The sequence below is a fragment of the Apaloderma vittatum genome, unplaced genomic scaffold, assembly GCF_000703405.1.
Source record: "Apaloderma vittatum isolate BGI_N311 unplaced genomic scaffold, ASM70340v1 scaffold3927, whole genome shotgun sequence".
Taxonomy (NCBI): Eukaryota; Metazoa; Chordata; class Aves; order Trogoniformes; family Trogonidae; genus Apaloderma; species Apaloderma vittatum.
The window spans coordinates 56,506-83,495 of record NW_009724540.1 but is presented as its reverse complement, the minus strand read 5'-3'; the positions used below and the strand labels follow the sequence as shown (position 1 = coordinate 83,495).

The 26,990-nt window shown below is 38.3% G+C and overlaps 1 protein-coding gene across 1 annotated transcript in view; it reads right to left on the bottom strand.

Annotated features, from left to right (window-relative positions):
- The window catches only part of GRM5 (glutamate receptor, metabotropic 5), a gene marked incomplete at its 5' end in the record, with an annotated part of 63,659 nt that extends 37,375 nt beyond the window's left edge, over window positions 1–26,284 (bottom strand). Inside the window, 5 exons of the mRNA XM_009872542.1 lie at window positions 2,028–2,154; window positions 6,077–6,245; window positions 10,943–11,189; window positions 25,606–25,841; window positions 26,211–26,284. Of these exons, the coding sequence (XP_009870844.1) occupies window positions 2,028–2,154; window positions 6,077–6,245; window positions 10,943–11,189; window positions 25,606–25,841; window positions 26,211–26,284 (853 nt within the window). The remainder of the gene's footprint in view (window positions 1–2,027; window positions 2,155–6,076; window positions 6,246–10,942; window positions 11,190–25,605; window positions 25,842–26,210) is intronic.
- Window positions 26,285–26,990: the final 706 nt, after the last annotated feature.

Genomic DNA, 26,990 nt, shown 5'->3' with positions numbered 1-26,990 from the left:
GCTGTGGATGCTCCATCCCTGGAGGTGTCCAAGGCCAGGCTGGATGGAGCCCTGAGCAGCCGGATCTGGTGGGAGACGTCCCTGCCATGGCAGGGGGGTTGGAACTAGATGATCTTTGAGGTCTTTTCCAACCCAAATATTTATACAGTGCTATGATTCTATGGCTAAAAAGACAGCTACTTTCCTTTAAAACAATCAGAGCTGGGTGGAAAATCACTAACTCATCCTGCAAAAGCTTTCGAAGTACCACCCTGTTCTCCTCTTCTATCCTGAGGGCAAAACAAGACCTGCAGAGGGTAAATCATCCCACAAGCCCAAACTGATGCCTTGCCTGAGGCATGGAGATCTGCATGCCTTGGGGAACCACCTCGAAGCACAGAACCCAAAGGCCTACTTGGTAGCTATTCACTCCGCTTTACCTTACACAGGGCTCTTACAGTTAATTACCCAAACTTGGAGAGGAAATGGCCTCAAGTTACAAGGTTTAGGCTGGTTATCAGGAAAATTTCTTCACTGAAAGGATTGTCAGGCATTGGAACAATCTGCCCAGTGGAATGATTGAGAAACCATCCCTGGAGGTATTAAAAGATCTCCAGGTCTACACCTCAGTGTAGATGAGGTGTTAGGGATATGGTTTAGTCGTGGTCCTGTCATTGCTACTTTAATGGTTTGACTCCATGATCTTACAGGTCTTTTCCAAACAAAATGAGTTTATGATTCTATGATTCCCCAGGTCAATGGGCCATTCTCATCACTGGTGTTTCAGAAGTGGATCCTCTGTTGATTTGATGATGTCCTTGGAGTAAGTTGCCTCCTGACTAAATTGTCAGTTCTTTTTCAGCTGATTAGCTCTTTATCCAGCTGATCTATGTTGGGTATAACCTCAGGTGCTCACTGACACAGACACATGAGCTGGAATTTCATACCTCAGGCAAGACCCTTGGTGGTTGAAAAGTTGACCATTTGCACTGGTTGACCTTCATAACTGACCAGTCTGGTATGGTGGCTAAATGATATTTTTGCAATGATTAGCTGATCTAGCTCATATATTGCAGCAATGCAACATTCCTTACTGGGAAATTGCTAACTTCATATATAAAAATCTATCTATAGGCCAAGCATTGCCTGACATTCTTCCACTTACATAAATTCATCCAGAAAAGTGCTTTTCCCTTTGTCTTCCCTCTCTTTCACCTTAAAGACTTCTACCATCATTCATAGAAATTATATGCAAACCAAGTCTGTGAACAACTCTTGAAAAAACCTCTCTTCTCCTGTTGTCTATTCAGAGCTTGGCACAATGAGAACCTGATCCCTGAAGAGTGTTTTGAAGTGCTGTGTGCGCTGACTACTTGAATTCTCTTTATTAGTCATAAGGAAAAGAGGCTGTAGGATACACATGTTGGAGTAATTTATCTCTAAATTACCCAAATTGGTATTCTGAAAGAGCACAGATAACTATGCCATGGCTTGGAGAATTTGAACCTAGCAGAGAATTTGAATTCTGCCAGACTCTAGTGAAAAAAGGACTAATGCAAACCTAAGTCTATTTGAAGCACTCATGTATTTATCAGTAGTAACTACAGCAACTAGTTAGTAACTCTTTCAGATTAAAAAAGAAAGTATTGTGCCACTCTTGTGGACATGCTTGGAAAGAAAATAAAACTCTGAAATTTGACCTCCCTTAATAATTTCTCTAACAAGAACTTAATTTGTCTCCCTGTTTGGGGAAGGACAAAATCTGTGCCACCAGCCAGATGTTAGGACAAGGTTGAATACAAAACCAGGACTATTTTTTTTTTATTTATTTCTAGATCTAGTAACTCATGTCTTTAGAAAACATCTGAATTATACCAATGATCCCTGGATCAGGTTGAGGACAGAAGACAAATAGCAGCCTCTGTTCAAATTTCAGCTTTACCCCCGGGTTCACAGTCCACATACTCACTTGTGTCTGGCATCTGTTTCTTCAGCTCAGCAGAGGAACGCTTTCATTGACAACATAAGCACAGCCACAACTCATTTACCTGTGAGATCGTCATTGGGCCAGGAGCCGAGCTGGCAGGCTTTGCATGTGTATTCATCAGACACATATTCGTTCTCTTTACAAGGAGTGCAGGTCCAACAACAACTCACTTCTCCTTTACGGATCACCTGAAACAAAAATTGACATTATATTGAGTACCATACATGCACGCTGTCTCAGTTGCTAATTTAATTTTTTAATATCTTATTTTTTTATACAAGAGTTTTTTAAATTTTATTTTAAAGGAAACTCCTTTTCATAATAGGATTGCTTACATAAAATATTATACAAGTGCTCAATTCTCCCATCATGATCATCCACCTCACTGAAATATAAGTGAAGATACAGAATGACAATATTTTTTTTTCCCCTCTTAGACTTAACAAAACTCAAAATTTCAAAGATGGCATTGTGCCTACAGAAGCCAGTTCATGATACTCAGGGCATATAATTCCATTGTGGTCCATACAGGGAATCATGTCAACAGCACTATTTCCCTAAGGCTTCATTAATCAAAGATGTCTGCATGCTTATTTTTCACACAATTGTGAGTGATTTGTTAAAACTGATCTTTTCCAAACATCACACTGAACTTGCCTTTTCCAGAATTATTTAATAATTGAATTTCTAATTAACATTTAAGTGTGAGAATATTATCTTTGTTCATTTTAGCATCTGACCTGATTTCTCCTATTACAATTTCCTGCCAAATGTTATTGCATGCTCATGGTTGAGATGCAGAGTTTTCAAGATCCTTATTTATCATCTCTGGGCACTGCAAACATCTGTGCTTCTTGTCAACATGTCTTTCTTGTGAAATAATATATTCCCAGTTTCTCTGCTCTTCTCAAACAATTTATAAATGGTTATTAAGCTCCCAATGATAACATAAATAGGTTGACTTAAGTACCTTTTGCAGTGATGAATTTAGAAGGTGGCTTCAAAACCAAATGTTTTATTGCAGTTTTAATATATGAAATGTAAAGGAGTGTAATCGAAAACAACTGTATTGCTCTTCGCAGTGCCACAGTGAAAAAAGTATGAGTTGTATAATTTTCATCAGCAATATGGGGACTTGAAAACCTTAATTTTTGGGTTTGTTATTAAAATTCTAGAACATGGAAAGAAAAAAAAGTTACACCTGAATATATATAGTGCCAATGAAACCATGGGAGCATAAGTGATTTGCTCTGCAAGTGTTGAGACTAGAACTATGTGCAAAACAGAATATTTATTCTCTAGAAGAATTCATATCTTAGGATTTCTTTCATTTTGAACTAGAACAAAAATTTGAAAAATTACAAAATTTCTTCTATCTGTGAAAATTCGTTCTTAGAAAACTTGTACTATTTTTTAGACAGATATTTTGGTAAATGTGATGCATTATAAAAATCCATAATTTTACAGTGTGTAAAAAAGGCAAAATAAAATGGCAAAACAGAAGCAACATGTTATTATCAAAACACTTTTACTTTTTATCAAAACAATTTCTGCACTTTTCTGTTAAGTTTTCACCCAATTAACATCTATAACATACTTGAAATTTGACAAATCTCTCAGAAAAATGGTACACTGAGCATTTCTTACCCAGCACTAACTGGGATTTAATCCAGAGAAGGATTATATATCCTTCTCTGGGAACCAAAATAATTGTTCTTTACTGCTCAGAATCAGGTTAGACTCTTTTTTTGTATTAAATTGGTTAGTTAGCTATTTCTTCAATATTTTATTTTTAATTTCTTCAACTGTGTGTTGTTGCATTTAACTGCAAAGCAGTCTTTTTAACAAAAGTCATTTTCTTTAAAGTAAAACATATCCTCCCTTCTCCTTGCCATCTGGGCAATCTTTTGAACTTGCGTTTATATAAATAATTGTTCGTCTGCACTATTTCAATTGTATAGAGCTGAGTTGTGTTTGAGTTTAATCAAATCCTTCATATGAATGTACCAAGTGTTGCTGAGTGTTGGATATCATTACATTGAATGTTTCAAAATCCTGCATAATAACTCAGTCCCACAGAATTCTTCAGGAAAGCCATGGAGCACCAAGCGTTCCCTATCACCTGTGAAGACCATGAAGACTAGGAAGTAAACTTTGAGCTTTATAACCAGTAACCAATGAGGAGCATAAAGAACATTTGAGACACTCAACTTCAAGCATGTGTCTAAGTGCATGACAAATTGGCTTCATAATGAAGAATCCTCTTGGGAGAATCCTTGAGAGCATGGGCAGAAGGTGGAAGGAGACACTGTTAATGAAGATCACAGATACTTCCTATCATCTATGTTGCTGCAGCAGATCATAAAGGAACTCAGAGCTGCCCAGTTCTGAAGTTATCTCTTTGTCCATTTCTGTCCTCTCATATCTGTGACTTTGTGGCTGAAGCAGGCTAACATCAGACCCCTGCTCAGTTAGCGTGGGAATTCATCCCACCTTCCTTTATGTGTCTGCAGAAAGCATGTTCTCATCTGAACCAAGTCTCCTCGCTGGGTGCCTTTCACCATCAGTGAAGAGAAAAAAGTGTTTCTACAACAATATTCATCTTAACTGTTTTCAAAGTCTACAGAGGGCTGAGATGACTCCTGATCTGGAATATTATATTATTTCCATTGACTATAGTAAAAATTCAGAAAAGTGATATAACTGTATATACCTACACTGAAGACATATACATTTGGCCTGATGAAACCCACTTACCAGCTCTGCCAAAGACCAGTTAGTGAATAAAACACAGTGACTATGTCCTAAAACTCTGGAAAACTCAGACTGAAGAGATTCACTTTGTGTTACAGAGCATGGTCAGCCTCCCATCACTCTCTCACTGTAGCTGCTTCCCAGTTTTGCAGGCATGCCGTGTAAACACAGGAGAAAAGTGATCCAGCTTCCAGTGAGACATCAGGAATTATAGCTGTTTTTTCTTCAGTCTGAGCCATTCTGCCCATCCCCTCAGTCCACAGGCTTTTTATATAAATGACTGCAAGTTAGACTTGCAATATATTAACTGCTCTGCAGTAAGTGTCATGGGATGCTGAAGGATAACAGAGTACAATTAATATGTGACAGATTCATCAACCATCCTTACTGCAACATGGAAAGGGAGGAAGAAAAATTCAAAAACCTGAGAAATGAAGGAGTAAACTAGGTATGACTAAAAAAAATGTTACCTACATTTAGGCCGTTCTATGATTCTATGATTCTATGATTCTATGATTTGCTGAAGTTCTAAGTAGTGGTAGTTATCAATATTCTCGGATGATACCTCAGACTTAAAGTCCGAGTAATAACATTCCAGTCTAGATGTCTATGTCTAGCACTGACACAGCAGTGATTATTAATTATAATTCCAAGGGGATATTATAGCAGCCTTCCAGTACTTAAAGAGGGCTTACAGAAAAGAAGAGGAGGGACTCTTCATCAAGGAATGTAGGGATAGTACAAAGGGTAATGTTTTCAAACTGGATTAGGATAGATTTAGAGAAGACATAAGGAAGAAATTCTTTACTGTAACATTGATGAGGCACTGACGTAGGTTGCCCAGAGAAGCTGTGGATGCCCCCTCCCTGGGAGTGTTTAAGCCAGGCTGGATGGAGATTTTAGCAACCTGGTCTAGTGGGAGGTGTCCCTGCCCATGGCAGAGGGGTTGGAACTAGATGATCTTTAAGGTCCCTTTGAACCCAAACCATTCTATGATTCTGTAATTTACCTGCAATTGTGCTGGCAAGTCCCAGTCAGGGATTTGCAGTCGACTGAATGAAATGTTGTAAAAATATGCAGAAACTCTCCACCCCCAAACAACAAAACAATATCTGTTTTAAAGCATTTGGAATATAAGTATAAAAAATTTAGTAGTTTACTGATATAGAAGTACAAAAAATGACAACTTCTGAAAATTGTGGGATGACTGTGATACAAATAAGAGCTAAATACATAAATCTGTACATTTTTATTACGGTGTGGCATAATCTCCGCGTAAAAATCAAGAATAACAATGGTTTCAAATTTCAAAGTGATGCATTCCACACTACTGAAGTAAATGGAGAATATATTTACCTTAATTTGACCTTTTTCACAGGGTTCACTGCACACAGATCTGATGATATTATTTTTCTCTGACCATATTTCATCATCATCCATTTTCAGCTCACCGTTGTCCCAGCTGCCAACATTGATATAATCAAAGTAGTCCTTCCCCATTTTCTTAAAATTCATGATTTCATATCTTTGGAAACACAAAAGGGAAACGTAGCTGGATTGAGGAGAACCACATGAAATGTTTCAACATAAAGGAACACTATATGGTCAAAATCAATCTTCTTGAAAGAAAGAAGGCAAAATTTCAAGCATTATGGTTGCCCTTGAATCTTTGCCAGTATTTTTTTAATATCATAATCCTTATTTTCTCTTGTATTTTAAGTTGTTTTTTTCTATCATTATGAAAGTTCCCTGGACACTTGGAGGTTAACTGACTGAGATTTTGAGAGGTACTGTATCTGCTTAAGGAAAACAGTGAAATGAGCTAGACAGGATTCATCTTGCGCAACCTTCAGCATGAAGCCTGCATGAAACATAGGGAACCCTGGCTGTCCTAGGCTCCCTCTGTAGCAAACAGAGAAATCTAAACCTAAAATGATGCTCCTCAATGTCTGCTAATGCTTATTCACCTCCTGAGAGAGGAAGACTGAAGACTGCTAATCTCCTAAACCGAGGCAGAAGCAACCTAGGACCGTGGAATCAGAGGAAACTTCCCATGCTGTAAGACTGCAAGATGCAATTTGATGTGTTACCAAGAGAGGAATCGGACATCATTCTTGAGGCTCAGACTCCAGGACTCTGGGACTTGTTGTAGGCTTCAGGAACATCTTCTTATCAAGAGGCACCTTGTAGTCCAAGCATTTGAAGAATGAAGCTGAGACTTGCCTTTTGGGGGCCTTTTTTCTCTACAGCATTGCAGTATTAAATGCTCTTCTCTCCCATCCATACACCCCCCTTCATTTTTATATAATTCCTCACTGAATAGAACACATTTCATTCCTTGTACAGTATTGTATGGAAGAGAAGCAGTATTCATGCCTCAGGCTTAGGCTGCTTTTTGGTCAGATTGCCTTATTATCCTGAAACAGAAGTGTTAAGAGCAGAGCTGGAGCTGATCAGAATTTTATGGTTCATGTTCTTCATCCTCCTACTCTATTTTTATCTCCCACAAAGTCTTACAGAAAGTCTGTGAAGCTACGTAAGACTCACTAGCCTCCTCCTGATATGCTGAACACCAGGGCCACCTTTCTGCCTCACAGGACAGTTCTTTCAGCCCTTATTTGTAAGTCATGCTTGGAAAGCTGGGCAGCTTCTGAAGAAATGATGTCATGCATTTGTTGACCTCTTCCTTAGTGGATTTTGCAGTAATCTGACTAAGCAACATGAAATTCACTGATACAGACTGAGCAGATTCCCAGAATCACAGGTTTAGAAAACCTGACAGGTTAACAGATGAGAAGATAGTTTTTACCTGGCAGCAGGCACAAAATTAGTCCCCAAGGAAAAGCATATGGACAGGGTTGGATTAAGAGTGATATTGTCAGAATATGTTTTATGAAGTCCAATGTACACATTAGTAAAAATATCAGCTCAATATATCAATCTCTTAACTAGGATAACGAAGTGTCTCTCTTAAGATTTGAGGAAATACTTTTAAGACTGTCAAGTAGCAGCTATACTATATCTATTATCAATATTTTTCCATGCCGACATAAAGAAGTTCACAGTAGGACTATTTTATAATATGCTGCATTCATAGATCTTAGGATGCATTGCATCGGGAAACATAGTCACAACTGTCACAGTGGGAAAACTATGGCAAGGACTCAATGCCACCTCACACACAAGTCAAGATCAGGACTGCAAGCAACCTATGAAACAAAATTAAAGTAGAGGCTTATTGAATAGGGAATATAATAATATGCTTATCATGTCTTTCTTGAGTCTTTCCAAAAGAAGAAGAAATGAGCAATGATACAGCTAGGAAGAAAAAAATATGATATTTCTGGATTTTGGAATGACCTCAGCAAAACTGGAGATGTAAATGCCAGGCTGACACAAAAGAATTGAATCCAGATAACATGCCCAAACTTGAATAAACAAATTTTTATGCATGGTTATCAAGCAAGTTATTTTCTGAGATTCTCAGCCACAGTAACGGTCTGTTCAAAGATTAAGCAGACTAAGCAAAAAGTTGGCCTAGAAGCCACTGTGGGATTTTTATTTAGTATTGTCAGGACATTGTAACACTTCTCTGAGTATTGCTTTGTTAAAGCTGTCAATTCTTAGTTTCATGGGCAGATGAGCAAAGTACTGCCAATGCTTTACTAGACACAGGACCTAAACCAATTTTCCTTTCAGTAGTAGTTCCATGCATATGTCCCAAGGGGAATACTGGCAAGAAATCTAACAAATTAAAAAAACTATTGTCTCTATATGTGTTGTCTCTCTTCTCTGCAGAGACCGGCATTGGTGAACTGGTAGCAATAGTCAGACTCAGTAACTCGATTGCTATAGTAGAGGTTCATGAGTCACTGGTTCCCTGGAGCTTCCTTGAAATACCACAGGGACAGTTTGTCACTTTAGGATAGGAGAGACCAGATGGTACAACAGCAAATTTCCAGCAGTGCCCTAATCACAGTGCAAACCACTTGTTTCAAAACAAAAGTGCCATGAAGTTACTGAGAATCCATACTTTACTGGCAGCACAGCTGAAATATCAGCATCTTGGATTTTTTCTTCCTTATCTTTCCTTCTCAATTTCTTCTTTGTATTTTCAATAGTATTTACAGATAGTTGTTGTCTTCCTGAGAAATAATGGCTGTTCCTTCCACACTCATTTGCTTTTTTCAGGTCTTCTGTTTCACCTAAAACAAGCCCTCCACTAGACTATCTGCTTAAAGCTCAACATACACATAAAGGACTTTGGAATAGGGCCAGGATTCAAAGCATCTTGTGGGATTAATCATCTGTTGTATAATATCAAAACCCTTTTGCTATACATCAAATATCTGAGCTATCTGGGTCAGAAAGGCTTTTTATGTTCTGCTGCTTAACACCACCACCACAGTACAGCTGCAAGGATTTAAATTTCCATTTTACAGAGTGAAGATGCAGCTATCAATGCAAACAAACAGGGGCGATGAGTTGTTCCAGTATGACTTCACCATGTCCCAGCTGTTACAAATAGTGTTTGACAGTGATTAAAAGACTACAAACTACTCAAAATCTGGGTGTTAGAGGTGGCACTTCCTATAAAGCCTTTTTTTTTCATGAAAAAGTAAATTTTGATTCAGTTGGTTAATTTAGGCACATAGACTGGATTTAATGATGTGACTATTCTAGAAGAAGGAACAAAGAACTGTGTTTCAAAAGTAAACAGACTCTGGGATCGTTTTTAATTTGAGTAGACAGAACACTACTGTATCTCACTAAAGTCCAGTGAGAATTCCTTGAAGTCATGCTACCCTGAATTTCACCATCAGCAGTGTCCCCATTCTCTTCAGTGAAAAGTAATGTCCTACTGCGACTGAGCAAATGACTGCAGATGATATAATTCCTTCATCATCTTTCTTAGAATTGAATTTTAAAAGATCCAAGACATTAAATTAAATTCCTTGCAACAAATGGAATTAAATCATTACTGTTAAGTATGCCAAGATGAGGAAAAGGTAAAGCTGAAGGTGTGTAATATGTAGATTCTGCCATTGCTATTGTCATTGTTTCTTTGTGGCAGTCTTCAGTCTCTTGGCAAGTTGAGTAAAACAGATGGAAATAAGCTAGAATGCATTTCACTGCATCTGAGCACCATTAAAACCAAAAGGGAATCCTTTAACAGAAGTTTGGGAGAAGTCTTTTAAAAATTATTTGGTCAGAAAAAGACTGAGCACTTTTCTTCAGAATTCAGTTATTTGTAAAAAGAGAAATACTTAGAGGAAGACAGCCTTGCTCACCAAAACCAGGCTGAAAATAATTTTTGAATAAGTGGATAAAAATCAGTTCTGAAATTGCAGAAATTTTTGGCAATGTCAAAATTTTTGGATCAATGTATTTACCTTTTCCTACCTATGTCTACTACGAAGTTAAAGCTTTCCTTTCAGTTCACATTGATGGGAAAAAAAAAAATTTAAATGAGTGTACAGGATGAACAATTTTCCTTCTAGATATTTGTTTATATGGTGCCATCGCAAAGATGGTTAAAAACTTCAAAATAATGTAAACAGAAAGGGCTGCATCAGTCAAACTGGAGCAAAAGCAGTGAATGAGGCAGGAATCTACCCAGTGATATATAGGGGAAAAAATATACTTTGAATATCACACTTGCTGTTCTGAGAGTTCAGTAGGCAGAAATCCAGAAAAAAACTTCATTACTCTTTCTAATGTGCATTTCTATGGATACTGAACATATGTAGTAGAAAAAGAAAAACTTGTTTTAGATTTCATAGATGTACGTATGTAAGTTGTAAGTTGTCAGCGAAAGAGGCTTTGTTTAAAAATTCAATTTGCCTTACAACAGCACCGTATGGATTAATAGCTCAGTTAGTTAAGCAAATGGAAAGGCTTCCATGGAAGCAGATTTTTAATAATTCTGATGGAAAAAAAATCCCAGACAAATCAATACTATATTTCTGATATTGCTTTACATTTTACAGATAAAAATGCAAATTAATGAAGGCAGATTGTATGCCTGAAAGTTCACATCTTTAACATTAATGCACATTAAAAAAAAAAAAAAAAGAAAGTTATTCTGGAAAACAGGCACAGAAAATCAGAAAATGTGAAAATAAAAGTATAAGATCTTAGCTCTGGCATCAGGTCTGCATGGACCTACTATGTACAGTTAACATGTCTGGTATTAAACATTTTGACAAATGCCAACATTACCGTCCTGGTGAGTCTCCATTCTCGTCAAACAAGATCATGTCCCCAGAGACCCCGGTAAAGTTAGTCTTCATGAGGGATTCCAGGAGTTTCCGACCATCTATGGGCTTCATGGCGTCACAGAGGCCCACGTAGCCTGGGCACAGTGACATCTGCATGTTGTGGAGGCCGTACGCCATCGAGTATATTGCATTGATTACAAAGCCCATCTTGGAGTCCTGAACGTGCTGCGTCCTCAGAGTCATCTGGCCTGCCAGGGAGCATTGTAAAGCGAGTGGTTAGTGCACGGGACTGAAACACAATCAGCTCTTCAGACATCTAGTGGGTTGGTTATTAATGGTGGGAAGTCTTTTTATGTGTTTGAAACAGCTCATAGCACATGCTCTTACTGGTACACACACTGACCACATTAAAAAAAGAAAAAGAAAGAAAAAAGAATAAGAGAAGAGGATGCCCTTAAATATTTTATTATTCAGCTGATGCCTTTCTCTGTGCAGCTCCACACATCACATACATTGATTTTGAACTACTCTTCCATGTGTTTTTAAAGCATGCGCCATTAACAGTTATATAATGTTTTGGGGAATCCAAGAACTTCTCCATGCCTGCAGAAATCTCTCAAAATCCTCAGAAATCTTTAGCTGAGGTGTAAATGCTAACATAGGATCTATTGTGTAGTAACCTTATAGACAACAGGTTTTTTTCAGAGACATCCTGCATCCTGTGCAAACAGACCGACTCCTTTACCAAAAGTTCCTGCACTAATAACTCTCCTACTTCTGCCTCTGGCTCCTCTCTATTTATAATGGGAGGACAGCGATGCAATGCAGATGAGTGCAATAAAATGTCTGCAAAGGGTTTGATGATGTGGGTAAGGGAATGACTGTTTGGCTGGAATAGGTTAACCTTGCTTTGTTTAGCTTTTAAAACATAACATCTCGATTTATATATTCTATTTAAGCTTCTGTGAAATGCACAATAAAAATTCATTCAGTAGCACTCCGAAGGCCTCTTTTTTTTTTCATATATAGCCCAGTGATACTAATGACACAGATTCACTCTGTTGGCAGCACCAGCCCAGCTAAAGAAGAGTAAGCTGGAGGTTTTCTGCCTCATACGTCACCAGCAAAGCTGCCAGCCGCACTCCACCACCAGGTTTTTAATACTGGGGAAGTGAAAAGAGTCAGAGATAAAGCAACTGCATCAATACTGCTGGGAATTTGTCAGACACCTGGAAAGATTTGGCTCTGGAGGGAAGACAAACAAAGACCTCTACTGGAACATTTGTTCTCCTTTTATCAGGCAAGCAGCAATCCACAGGAGCTGGTGAGTCCTGTGTGTGGGCAGCCAGGAGCAAAGGGAATGCAAATAACCCTCTCTGTCCCCTCTGTGAGTAGCTGCCTCCCATAGAGGCAGTGGCAGGTGGCAGGGATGGAGCTTACACCTGCTCATCTAAGCTGCATAATGTGAGAAGAGATTTATGTCATGAAAGACTGATGCACAGACAATATTTTTCTTGAAAGAAATATAGAAAATATAAAATAGAAATGCAGAAATAGAAAACTAGTATATGACTCTAAGGGTAGAACTCATCTAGTTTAACAACATCCATGCAGAAGACAGGCACCTAGTCCAATGTCCAGGCACCTTTGGTGGAGATGAGTAAGAGTCTCTAGTTGGTGATTGATCCCATTATAAAATAGGTGCACCTACCAGCTTACCTTTTCAGACGTGAAAAAGGACATCACCACACAGTTCTAATAACTAAAACATTTTGGAATACTGAAAACATGAGGAAGGGTAGCAAAGATATATAGTTCAAACTGAAAATCATTTTATAGAGGTCAATAAGTGAATGAGGGGCCTGAGAGATCCTTTTTTCCCTTTTGTTTTGTGCAGGAGCTGGCACTCCCAGTTCTTCAGGAACAGTGATTAACATTTTTGGATAGTTAAGTGATATGAGCTTGAAATATCTGGTAATAGAAAAAAACCTTGGAAACAACACACAGTGTTGTTCATTTGTTCTGTTCTATCAAGGTATTGCTTTTTCCTAATTAAAAATAATAGGCATAAAATGTGTAACAGTGGAGTACATGTAAACCCCATTTTAATTGAAATTAAGTGGAAAATTGAACAAGCGTTTTACATTGCAACACACAAAACATGGTTTAACCAATTATTCATCCTCAAAATTAACAGCTCACAAGCCGTGCAGTTAATTATAGTAGCCATTAGAAAGAATCAGATTTGCATCTGCAATAGTATTTATTATGAAACGGTATTTCAGCTGCTTTATTGTATATGATTGCCTAAAAATATAATAACTCAATTCTTACAGGAACAGTCTCCACCAGGCTTTGTGCTTCAATTTTATAGAATTATTATTCTGACTTCAAACACTGAACATCATTCAGTTCACCTGATGATTTGTAATGAGGCTGCTTTGCTCTTCATAGAAGCTGCTGGCAAGTGTCATGGAGTTGCGAGGCAATTTTAATATAGCAGCTGGAGAAAACCTTTCCCTGAGATTTTAACTCCCTCACTTTTCTATAGAGGGGCAAATCCAATCTGCCAAGTCTGACTGTTGGTTTACAGTACCCCAAGACTCTGTAGTTAAGGGGAACATCTCATAAACTGATACAAAAGAAAATTTTTGTTCTTTAATATACCACAATATGCTCTTAAAAAATGCCAGTCTTTAAAAAATTACTTAAGCCTGAAAGTGATTTGAAAGTGATTTTCAACCCATTTCACAAAGTGCTCAGGCATGTCAGACCTGAAGCATATAAGTAACCCTATATATGTCAATGATATTTTTAAGGGAAGATTGAACGCACTAGGTTAAAGGTAGTCAGGATAAAATAAAAATAAATACAAATATTATAAGGCTATCTCTGCAAGAAATATGATTTAGTGAACATTGTTCACTTAGGTGTTAGTGCCTATTTTTCTTCCTGGAACTTGAATACACATTCTTAGATTGATCCGTGAGTCTTGTCTTCAGTCAAGAACATTTTCTGGCACAAGGTCATCATGAGTTGGAGGGATATATTCTCATATGATAAAAATTTGCAAAGATGGAAATAAAAATGTCTTGCTTCAATGCAGTATTATTCCCAGGAGCTGCAGACAGCCGGAGTCAGAGGTACAGAGGTGAAAATGTGTGTGAGCCAGGTACAAAGCTTCATTTCCTAGGTCTCCAGTTGATTTTTATTGCATTTTTGACAAGCTTAAGTACATTTTTGGGGGTAGGACTGAGCAATTCTTTTCAGGATGTAGCTCATTTTCCCACAAACATTTTTTTCTGGAGTAATAGCAACCTATTTATGAATCTGTGCTGAATTTGGTATTTATGTCCAAATGATTATACAAAGTAATCTGCACTGCAGTACCTCAGAACCAATAAATATTAGCACTGCATCATGATAATCACTGCAGAACTAAAAAAATCTGCCTCCTGCAATTAAGATGTACAAGGTAATGGAAAAATGTGGGGTGAATCAAATCCTACCTAATGAGGAAAGTGGGACAGTACCTGCAATCACAAGTGATGGAAATCTCTGAGAATTGAGGGCATCTCAGCTCTTAGAGCATGTGTACAGATTCTTCAATTCCGTTCTGATTATCCCCTTACCTTTCTTGGCCAAGTAATTTTGATGAGTAAATAAGAGCTTATTTTCCAAGCTGTGAGATATGAAGCAGTTCCAGATTTGAAATCACGTAGCCATTTCTGTCTACAAATTATTACATAGGCCAATCCTGTCCCTTCTTTGGCAAATGAAATAGCCCATCTAACCTTCATTTTCCTATCTACTAAAATTTCCTTTCTACCACTTTTTATCTACTGTCTTTCTTTAGACTAAATATTCCTGAAGAAGAGGACTACTTCTGATTGTCTTCTTGGTTTTCCTCTACTTAATGCAATGGGTTTGTTATTGGCTGGAGATCTCAGGTGTTATTATGCTATCTCTGAACTGAAAGCAAAATGATCCTGTATTTCATGGGAAATACAAGTATGTGAATATTTATTCTATAGACCATTTAGTAATCTATATATACAGGATTCAGGTAAGCCTTTGCAAAATGGTTAAATGCATTAAATATTGGCTGAGGAATTCACTGATATTAGAGTAGATGGCTAATACCCATGCTTTTTCCTGCATAAATATGTATGCTGTACCTCTGGATTGCATCTGGATGGCAGGGAGGTTGGATTAGATCATCTCTAAGGTCCCTTCCAACCTAAGCCATTCTGTGATTCTGTGATTCATCTGTATGTTCACAGCTTTACCATACCAAAGGCAAAGACCAGTTTGAGAATGGTATAAACTCAGAGCATCGTAACCTGCACCTTTTCCTCCCTCACTGCTGGGAGTGACATGGTTTTGGACACTCCAGCAATATGACAGCAGAGGATAAATATGGGCTGTGCAGGACGATCACACACAGCTCTGCTCAGCAGCACCTAGTGAAATAAGGCCCGAGGCCATGCGAAGAGCAAGCTCAGGTATGTACTCACCACAGTTGTGGAGCTTGAGCTGAGGCAGTGTCTTAGTTCGAGCTAAACAGAACCAATTATATTCAGTGATTTTACCTTTCAGCTCAGTCTCCTCTGAGAGACTGCACTTTCTGAAGTCAGCAGCATGTTTTTGCAGACAGTGCCTGCTAATAGAATGGATAATGCTGGGTGTTTACAGTTATTGCCTAGGATCTGTATGCAGAAAGGCTCTTGCTTATACTTATTCCTACAGTGGCCAAGGTCATTGTGCCACGCTGGGGGGGCCGGGAAGTAAAAGGGGTCACAAGGAAGTAAAAGGTTGCACCTCCGGTGAGGAACAGACAGGACAGGTGACCAACAAGAGTATTCCACTCGATATACGTAACATTTAATATAAAACTGAGGAATCATGAGGATTAAGATCTCTTCTTCAATAGTCTGTGTCTAAGGAGCACTCCATCCAGTCTTTTGCCTTTGATTCCAATCTTGAGTTTCCAAATTCAGCTCCTGTGTCCAGTTCCCCTCTGCCACTGAGCCTGGGGCTTCTCTGGCGCCACTTGCCCTGCAGCATCAATGGAAATTGATATCGAGGTGAGGGAGCTGGGTTTGATATCAGTTTTGTGTATGTATGTATATAGTTAATGATTCTTTTAATTATTGGTTTACTGTTAGCTCAGTGGTTTGAGCAGTGGTGCTGACAACAATGACCAACACCGAGGTCTCGGGTTCAATTCCCGCTTGGTCCCCATGTGTTGCCTGGTCTAGTTGAGAGGTGCCGTCCCTGCCCACAACGGGGAGGTTGGACCAGATGATCTCTAAGGTCCCTTCCAGCCTAGGCCATTCTATGATTCTATAAAGCTGTTTAGTTTTCTTTTACAATCCATAAGTCTCTCTGCCTCACTCCCTTTCCCTTCCTGCTTGGTGAGGGAGAAGAGTTAGGAGCATTTGTCAGCGTTCAGTGGCTGACCCAGCCCTAACCCTGGGCAGGCAGCCCGTTAGCAAGATCCTGGGGAGCTGTGCAAGGACGGCCCGCAAGCAGCCTTGAACCCTGCAGAACAACTGCAGAGACTGCCCAGCCCTGGGCTCCTCGGCCAAATTTGCTCTTTTCCATTGTCACTTCTCCAAAATGCAAACGTGTTGCTGACGGAAAAAGAAACACGTCCTTCCACCGAGAAAAGCGATTCCAACTGGCAGCGGCTTATTTCTTTGGATCTATTTAAAAGCAATTTGGAGTGCTGGTGGGCACCGATTCAAGAAAACACTTACCGGGAGCTGGGCAGCCCCGGTGCGAGGGAGCCGGGCCGGTTCTCGGCGGGGCCGGGGCCGGGGAGGTGGCTCCACCTGGCGGGGACGGCACCGGAGCTGCCGCCGGAGACCGGGGGAAAGAACCTTCCCGAGACCCACGTCCCGCCCCGCATACGGAAAAACCAAATCTGGCTCTTGCAGGAAGCTATGAAATTTTACTGTTGTTTCCAGTATTTTTCATGCAAACAAGCAGAAAACATTCTTCGATGAGATTCATTATTCCACTGGTTTTTTATTTTGTTTTGTTTTTGATGTAAAAGCTGTCATTCCTATATTTTCCCACACTTTTTACCCTCAAGGGAAATGAAATACAATTTTTTTGTGTTTGCCAGCTGGTGACATTACAAAGCCTCATCAAGCAGGGATGGTAAAGAGTGAAAAATTGCCGTAGTTCAATATATATGTCTTCTGCTTTCTAACTTTTCCAAAGCTGGGAATATTTTGAATGTGGGGTTGTTTAGCCTGGAGAATGGACTGTTTAGCCTGGAGAAAAGGAGGCTGAGGGGAGACATTATTGTTCTCTACACCTACCATAAAGGTGGTTGTAGAGATGTGGGGATCAGTCTGTAATAGGACAAGAGGGAACGGGTTCAAGTTGCACCAGGGGAAGTTTAGATTGGATATTGGAAGAATTTCTTTATTGAAAGGGTTATCAGGCATTGGAATGGGTTGCCCAGGGCAGTGGTGGAGTCCTTCTCCTTGAAGATATTTAAGAGTGGGTAGACATAGTACTTAGGGTAATAGCTGAGTCTGAGACTTGTCAGTGTTAACTTAATGGTTGGACTTGGTGATCTTAAAGGTCTTTTCCAATCTGAGCAATTCTGTGACTCTGTGGATTTTAAAGGATGGAGAAAGGTTAAAAGAGTGAAAATACTGTACATTCTAGGCAGCACCCTTATTACTTCATTCTCTGAGGAGAAATAAAGAATCAAATATGAGACAGAATATTGGAGAATATTTTCTTCTGAAGTGTAGAGGTGTTTTGTTTTCTATGTAATGAGTTTAATGTTGCAATAATGGGAAATTGGTAGTATTTCTCTTTTTTTAATTTCCTTTAAAATTTCTCAAAGATCAAAAAGTCGTTTGTACTGGAATTCTAGGGGACAACCCAGAGGAAAGCAGAAATATAACCTACAGACTCCATCTCATAATATTTTCCCATCACTAATTCACAAATTAGTTTCTCTATAGTTTCTTTATATATGTCATTAAAGACTTAATTGATTCTTTGTGACAATCTTTGTTTTGAAGGACAAGAGGCTGACAGCAATGAGTTCTAGTTTTGCTAGCAAATATATCCCACATTCACTTTCTGCTGGCAGTACTTGAAGTTCAAGACCATCAGGAAACTTTATTTTTCCTTTTTTTTTTTCTTTTACCTTTTATCTAAAAAAAAAAGTTAGGACAACTGGGTAATCTTTGCAACAAAGACGTGATAGTGCCTGTCTGCTGCAGAATATGATGTGTGACTTAGGTCTGTCATGAGGTTGTGCTGTCACAGTTGTGCTCCTTGGGAGCACTTCAGCAACTTCCCCTGGATCTCTCTGGTCTGGATGGTGTGCCACCAGGTTGGTCATCCCAGCAACGTGTGTCTCTTCAGTGAAGAAATGAGTCGTGTCTTATAAAACAAAGCCTGTCTATATGATCCAGGATAAAGGAGAATGTTCATATCTAATTTAATTATCACTGTTTAAAGATACAAAAAAAGACTTATTCTGGAACCTTTTCCTAAAATGTGTCATGAGAGATTTCTGTTAAAGCAATGTGAAAAAAGAAAGTAACTTTCAGTTCACTCTTATTTATAAGGTTCCAGATGTATTTTTCTGCTAAAAATCCAGTATAATTATTTATTTATTTATTCATTCTCCTAATTTGATTTCTTACAAGATCTTACACTGAAGAACAGAGATATTTCCTGTTCTATGAGAAGCTTCATGTAGTTCAAATATCCCTTTCCATTCAAAATGAGTAGAAAAACTCAAGATTGGATTTTATCTTTTTCAAAAAGGAAGTTCTGAGAAAAAAAAAAACAGAGAGAGATTTAGCATCACTGGAAAATGTCATTTTGATGCTGAGACAAAAATCAGCATAACAATGAAATAATGTAAAAGAAAATTATAGACTCGAAACAAAACACTTTAGTGTTACTGAAATAAGAAAACAAAAAATAACTCATTTCACTGCTTTTCTTTCAAAGTATGTCACCAAAGCAACATGATGCTATGGAACATTTCTCAAATTTGACAAGCAAATATCTTCCAGTACAATCCACTTGCCAAATGTTTTGACCAGTTCTGACTTCCGCTCTTCACAACTGAAAGACAGCACTAGCCCTGTTACATGTTGTGTGATGATTATTGCTAAAATATTATGTTTGAGAATGACTGAGGGATGAAATTGAGTGTCCTAAAACACAGAGCAGGACTTTCAAAAGTCAAAACACAGAGAAGACTTTCAAAAGATTTTTTCCAAGGGCTTAGTTGACTTCGGTGTTTTACATCTTTTTACATCTACGTGAGCAAGGCATGTTCAGAGCTCTCAGAAATTTCCCTAGAGGTTGACCTGCATCATTGGGTGCCTACAAACCATTGGAAGTCTGACTTCTATTCTCAAACTCAGTAAAAATCAACAAAAAGAGTAATAGTGACAGGAAGTCCTAAGAGAAGGTAAGTAAATAGATGTCTATTTCTTCACACCATTTTTGTAACAACATTACTATCCTTTTGCCATCTACAGATTTAAATTTCTTTGGTCATAAATTACAGTGAAACACAACTGTTACAGAAGCAAAAGCACATTAAATGCTTGCATAAAACTTTCCGTACTTACAAACGTGCTTATATGAAGTAACGTGCTTATATAGGAAGTTGAACTACTGGGAGAAAAGAATAACGGGAGCTACTCCACACATCTGATATGAAGTGTGTATTATCTGAATATATTTAATAAAAGTTTACTTTTATTCTTAAGGCTAGAGATGTGGTCCGTCTGTACAATGGTATTAATCTCTTCCAGATAGCTTTCAAGGCTCTCCTGAAAAGGAATTATAATATAAAGAATAAAACCACAGAAGCATGGTACATTATCAAGTATATTTAATGTATGAATGAAGGAAGGCAGGGAGCATGAAGTGAAGGAGAAACAGATGCAGCTTTGCATTCAGATTTTGTAGGTTTTTGTTGAATTCCATAACAGCAGCGAGAAGGCTGCAGTTATTCAAAGGTTTGTGTTACTGCCGTGTTAAAATCAGGATCTATGCATATCAAAAATATTTCAGATAGGTATAGCAGAGCATATAGCACCTCTTAGTGCCACACTGCTTCTTTCTCTAAGTGAGTAAAAAAAAAAATAGTGACACGTCTGTGTAGGTTCCTGGCTGAGATTTTATCAGGCTTCTAGAAAATTCAGATTTGGATCTATGCCTTACAGCTGATTTGCCTTTGAAAATTTCTGGACCTGACCCAGCATCACTGTACAAGTAGTGCTAAACTGTGTTCGAGCTCCACATCTGAAATGTGGGCCACAAAAATGAGGGTTGGACCATCCCTCAGCTTGCCAGGGCCCAGGCATGAGACATAATATATCAAATATCAAGCTGAGTGACAGGCAGGTTATATTTAGGAGAATTAAAATGCCCTTTAATTCACTATTTAAAAAATAAAAATGATTTTTTTCTTAATTTGTTTTGTTTTCATTGCAATATAAAAATGAAAATGTAGGCATACTAATCTGGGGGAATATGAGGTTTAAATGTGATGCATACCTTAAAATATGAAAAATACGCTTTGGTTCTGATAGCACCTTTTTTTTTTGGCTGGATTCTTGTTCAGCCAGCTTTGGCATTCGAGCTTACTTTTAACGAACAGATTATTAGCATGTTGCAGTGCAAAGACTAGACACTCATGTTTTATCTCTTAGTTCTGTCTGGAAACCCAAAAGAGCCATTTGTTAAACCAAATTCTTGTGCAGCTAAAACTGTGGGTCCTTTTGACTTCATTAAAAGCAGCTGGAGCTGGTTGAGATTCAGCAAACAGGTAGATAATTCTCTGCATTTACATTTTATGTGTCCTTCTCTACCTTGAGCTGCAAAACTTTTCTCATGTTTAACCCAAATTTCCCTAATCTCCCTTGCTGCAAATAAACTTTTTTACTCTTAATCCTGTTGGCAATATTTTGGTCATCCATCTAGGTCAATATTGGCACCCTTGGAAAAAGTGTTTTTATCTCAGAGAAGGCACATGGTTAAATCATTAATGGATTATTTGGATTTCTTCATCCTGCTAAGACCCCTTCAAAATGCTGCTCACTCTCCCCGTTCATCATTTTGAGTATGTTCTGCCCTATAAACCTTGTCACTGGCTCCTTGCTCCCAAGCATGTCAGACAAAAGCACTTTGTGCACTTTCAGTGCCCTCTGTGCCCTGGCTGTGGTTGATCTTTGTGCTTACCCAGCCTCCATCGTTTCACTTTCTGTTTTCTCTCCCTCACTTCTTTGAAACATAGTACTTAACGTCAGGACCCTGCTGTAAATACCTACACATGTGCCCCCTCACCTTCTGTCAAATTCTTGTTTCTGTTGTTCCTTCACATGAAAATACCATTTTTTTCTGAAGTCTGTAACCTCTGCCAGTCAAACTAACATGTTGCATTGCTTCATCGACATCAGCCTCTATTTATTTGCTCTTTCTTGTCTTACACTAAGATCACAGATACTTGAGATATGTATTCTGCTCTTGCTCTGTGTTTAGGTAACACCTTAAAAACGCAATTCCATCCATGTCTCTGCCTTTTACATAGCATGAGAAGAAATTGGGTCACTTAGCAGCAGAGGTAAAGGAATTCATTTAACAGACTGGTAAATGTAATAAATATGTTTCTGTATATTTATGCTTTGAAGACTTGACTTTTTCCACCACAGAATCATAGAATAGCTTTGTCTGGAAAAGACCTATAAGATCACTGAGTCTGAGCATTGGCCCAGCCCTACCAAGTCATGAGCTAAACCATGTCCCTGAGCACAACATCTTTAAACATCTTCAGGGATATTCACTCAACTACCTCCCTGGGCAGTCTGCTCCAGTGCCTCAATGCCAGTTGAGCCAGAGTTTGACAACATACTTTGCTTGTGTTAGGTTTTGTTTCTGCTCTGTAATAAGACACATTTGGGAAACATCCTCACTAGGAAGAAAAGGGAGAGAGTTGTCTGTAAGAAAGCAAGAATATACACACCTAGTCTTCAAAGGTCCAAAGACAATCAATACCAGAGGATTGGATTAGCCTTTTATGACCTGAAGATGGCTGTTGAGTGAATTTACTCATCTGAATCAACTTGCACACCTATTTTACAAACTTTACTGAATTGTGGCCTTAGATAATAAAAGAATATCTGGCAGAGGCCAGAAGGGAAGCCGGATGAAATACATGCAAAATCCCTGGTGTCCAGAGGCCATTGCATGTCTCCTTTCAAGGATGGATTTTAAATTCTTTGCTCTGACTTTTGGTGTTAGGAGGTGGCTTGCAGCAGCTCTCCTGTGACATGGAACTGATTATACTGAAAATCAAGTCAGATAAGTCTGCAAACTTCTCACTACATTCTGTAGTGCTCCATCTGGGCAGAAAATCAATGTACTTAGCAATAGCAGTGATGCTCATTTGGATTAAGTAAGTGTGTTCAAATCTGCAAATGAAAAAGTGGGCTTGTTGCTAAAATTTGCATTTCAGTGTCAGCTATGTTCATGTGAAGGGTCAGAGACTTTAGTACCTGATAGAAAAGAATGAAGAAAAAAATACTTTGAATTGGTTTTTTTTTGCTTTCTCTGTATTTGCTCTATTTTACAGTTATATAATTCATATCTTACTAAATCATGTCTTCATTTCATAATAATACCTGCTTGACACTGTTTGTGGGTAGGTTATATTAAAAAAAATTTAAAAATCCTTACAAGCCACTGTAGCTGACTTCACTGACTTATGACTTCATGTATTTTCTGTAATGAAGGTAAATGTAGCCTACCATTTCACTACATAAGGATCAGCAAAGCAAATATGAAACTTTAAGCAACTATATTCATACCTTGGACATAGGTGAAGTCAATTTTCTAATTTCAGCCTTATCTCCTTGCACTTATTTTCTTGCTGTTTAAATGAGTTATTTATACTGTTAATCATAATTTATTTTTTCATTATATTGAAACCAGGTTGTGGAGAATAGCTAATTTCTTTCCACTAAAGTAATGATTATCACTTTCTATACTGAAACATTTATTTAATAATGACCTCATCTATCAACACTAAATAGCCTCGTGTATATATTTTTATCATTATTCCAAGAAGTAAAGAATGGCCTGGTTTTCGGTTTCCATCATTTCTCAATAAGCTCAATTTCTTTGATTGGAATCCTGAGAAACACCTTTAGAGTCTCTGTTTGTCTGGGTTTTTTTTATGCAGCTGCTGTAGTATGTACTCATTTAGATAAACTAAAGGGCAGAGTCCTGTTTTCTTTTCAGGATAAATCTGAAGCAGCACTAATGTATTCATCATCATGCATAAACTGTCAAGATAGTTTATGAAATGCTTGGGACCATCGACAGCAAATGTCATCTTTACAATTGTGGAGTCTGAACTGAGGGAATTTAACACTCAGAACTTTGAGTGCTTGAAGTTAAGAAACCAAATACAAATGTGAGAATCAATATAAAGATAAGATTTTCAAAGTCCTGTGGAAGATAGGAAATGAAGTAGAAACAAAAACTATATATCAGTCTCAAAAAATCATGTTAATTTTGAGATTAAATTCCTAACACCAAAATCTTGCTTCCTGCAATTCTCAGAGAATACCTTTGTGTTTTTCCTTCTGGTAAATCTACAAACTTGTCTAACTTCGGTATTTCTTTATCATACACCCTTGTCTAATTTGGGGGCTACTATGAGAAAAACAGCATGTGTTTCCTAGCATTTATGACACAACAAAATGGTCAGTAAGTAAATCTGTATGTCATCTTTCTGGCTAAACTTTGAATTTTCTTTACATGAACTTTGACAGATGGTCTAAATCAATATCAGAACTATAAAACTGAGTAACGTGGTGTCTAACAACTTCCTGTGTGAAAATTCTGATTAAATGGGCAGTTTTAATAGATTGCTGTGCATATTGCTGTTAATATGGGGGACTCCATATCTAAATTAACATTTTCTGCCCTGCAGCAACAAGAAGAAATTAAAACTATTATAATCTGTTTTTCATTCTTTTATTATAGTCATCATGGCCTAGCACTGAATGTGACAATAAAGATGAAGAAAAACTAATTAGACCAATCTATTTGGGAAATTAGTCCTTTTCTCTCTTTATGACTTGCAAATCAGCAGGTGTGATCCTTGCACATTTCTTTGTGTGTTTGACATTCCTAGGCTTTAGGAACCTGTCTGAGCTGTGGCTCGTTCAGGATCTCTTTGTGGGAAACCTTGCTGTTCAAACCGAGCTATTCAAGCTTTATGATTGTTTCATATCCATGACTGGGTGACTTCCTGTCTAAAATAACATCTCCCCACACCCCTAAGATATTTTTTTGTGATGGTGAGATGTATTTCAATCACTATAAAAGACTCTGTAGGTACCTACATTTCACAGTTCCTGATCTTTCATATAAACCAGAAGTTAGATTCTCAGCACTGGTAAAAAGTAAGCAAAAAAATAATCCAGAAAAAATCATGTTGAAATGTCATTGCTAACAGAGCAGAGTGAGAGAAAGCAGGTCTTTATTAGCCTGTATCCAGCCATGCCCACTGTACTGACATGGCAGGAAAGAGATCTACATTATCATGGGAAAATCAATAAAGTTTACTGCTCAATATGCAGTACCTGTCAATAGTGCAAAGAAAACCTGTGTCAGGCTGTGTTCGAAGGGCAGCAGAAGAAAAATAATAGAGAAAAGTCAGCTGAATGTTGAAGGTGTGAACTGAGATGTCAGGATTCCTGGGTTTGATTTCCACCACAATCTTCTCTGAGACCTTGTCCAAATCAAAAGAAAAACTTATGACTGTTAAGTGGGACTTAGGTCAGGGTTCATACTGTGTAAATCTAAGATGTTGATCCTTACAGCCATTTCTTGGTCTCATGGGAGTGTGGAAGATATTGACCTTCTTAGGAAGGAAGATCCCGTGGGGCTTAAAGCTGAGGTTGGACTAATGCCCGACACAGCACCGTTATCTTAGTACTGCTTGGCAGCTCATGAAATAAAGAGTAATTAAAAGAAGTAATTTAAAAAAATACAGAAAAATGCATCACAACTTTCTGGGGAAAAAAAAAAAAATTGCCACAGTTTTGCAAAAACGGCAAAATGTTGTGGCAGTTTTTGCTAAAATCAGTGCAATTTAATGAAAATGATCAGCTCAAAATGGCATTTCCTGAAATGACTCATGGCTGAAAGAAAACCTAATGAAATGTTTCAAACCAGCTAGTCTTCTATCTGAAGTGTACAAATAATCGTCGTTACCATATGGACTTCAGATAACTTTGAGCATATTAACTCTCTCATTGCTTCTCTGTGTTAAGGCAATACGATGAGCCCTCTTTCAGAAAGAGAAGCATTGAATTTCACGTTACAACGTTTTTTGAAGTGTTTAGATGCTATGGAGGTAGAGTAGCATCAAGTTTTTCAAATACAGAGAGAAGTTAGGCACTATTTGTTTCCTTGGAGATCTGAATACTTTTAAAATTGTAGTTGTCATCATTTTGCAAAGAGCAAGGACTGCAGTTCCAGCCTCTTTACTTCTACCAGTCCAGGCTGTACCAGTCCAACATGAGCTATTTACACCATAACTTCAGTCACTCTGGTTTATACAGTGGAAGTAATAAATTCACTTACTTGTGCAAGTCTTGTTGTATTTGGGGTTCTCTTGAGGAAACCCTTCCAAGCGGCACTGGAACCTGTGCTGCCAGAATTCCTGAAACCACGGATTTCGATGATTGGTTTCTGGCCGAAGCTGTAGGTAGTAATCATCAAACCATTTCACGTCAGGAGACTGGAGCTTGATCGTTATTCCACCGACAGCTTCCCGCTGATACCCTTCTGTCACATCATACCTGTCTGCCCAGCCATCACTGAGGGAATAAATGAAAGAGACGACATTAACCATTCAAATGAATAAGAAAAGAGCTTTCTTAAAAATAAAACTTGGAGCCTAAGAGCACACACCCACATCTGTGATTCTGAGAGGAGTTTAGTAAAGCACCTGTAATACTGCTAGTAAAATAATTCAAATTACATTTACTTGTTATTGGAATCTTGTACTTAGATGATATGTTCTTCATCTTCCACTTCAGGTAACTGAAACAACATTAAAAGGTACAGATTTTGAAATCTGCCATGTGTACGCATATCTCTGTGTCATGCTGAACTTCACTGACTTCTGAGGAGAAAAAAATCTCAGATTCGATGTTTTACTAACACTGATTTGCCACTACTCTTACCTGAGAGGAGGTGACTTGGAGACAGGACCCCTTATAGTGCAAAGGACAGGACTATGTTGCTGGCCACACCTGTACTGCACAATAGAGCATGACACAAAGAGCCAGAAGCAGATTTTGAATGGGCTGACACTGCTCCAGCAGAAATACCAGCTCAGGGCTCAGATGCTTGGTATGGCAGACAGTATGGCATTGCATCTGAAACAATAAATCAGCTCTGCAGACATGACTAATGAAGCTGGGCAGATCATCATGCAGATCCATGTGTTGCTCCTCTTCCTTGCTTGCTCGGGGCTGGAACATCATGGAGCTGTGTGACACTGTACTGCACACAGATTATTAATCTACTTCTTTTACCCTTTCTGCTTGCAGTACTCTGACAAGAAATAGCTAGAAGTGACTGAAAATTCAAATCAAACAAAATATCAAACTTCTCTGGGTAATTCCCGTCTCCCTTCTTTCACAGGGGATTTTCTAGGAAATAGTGACATTTATAAACTTTCACTCAACTCCACTGAAAATGTACATATCCTGTTAGACCATTGCAGATTTCTGCTGGTTTATCATGAACATGATATTTCAGTTTTTCAACAGCACCAGATGTTACAGTACTGTGGGAGAATCTCAGATTGGATTTTTTTCCCTCTAGAAAGGCATTGGTGATAATGATCACAGAGAGCACCTTTAAGTCCTCAAAGCTGAATAACTAAGGATGTAAAATAAGCTTAATTTGTCTTATTTTAAAATTTCTTGAGCTGTTTAAAGATAGCCCTAACTGTTTCA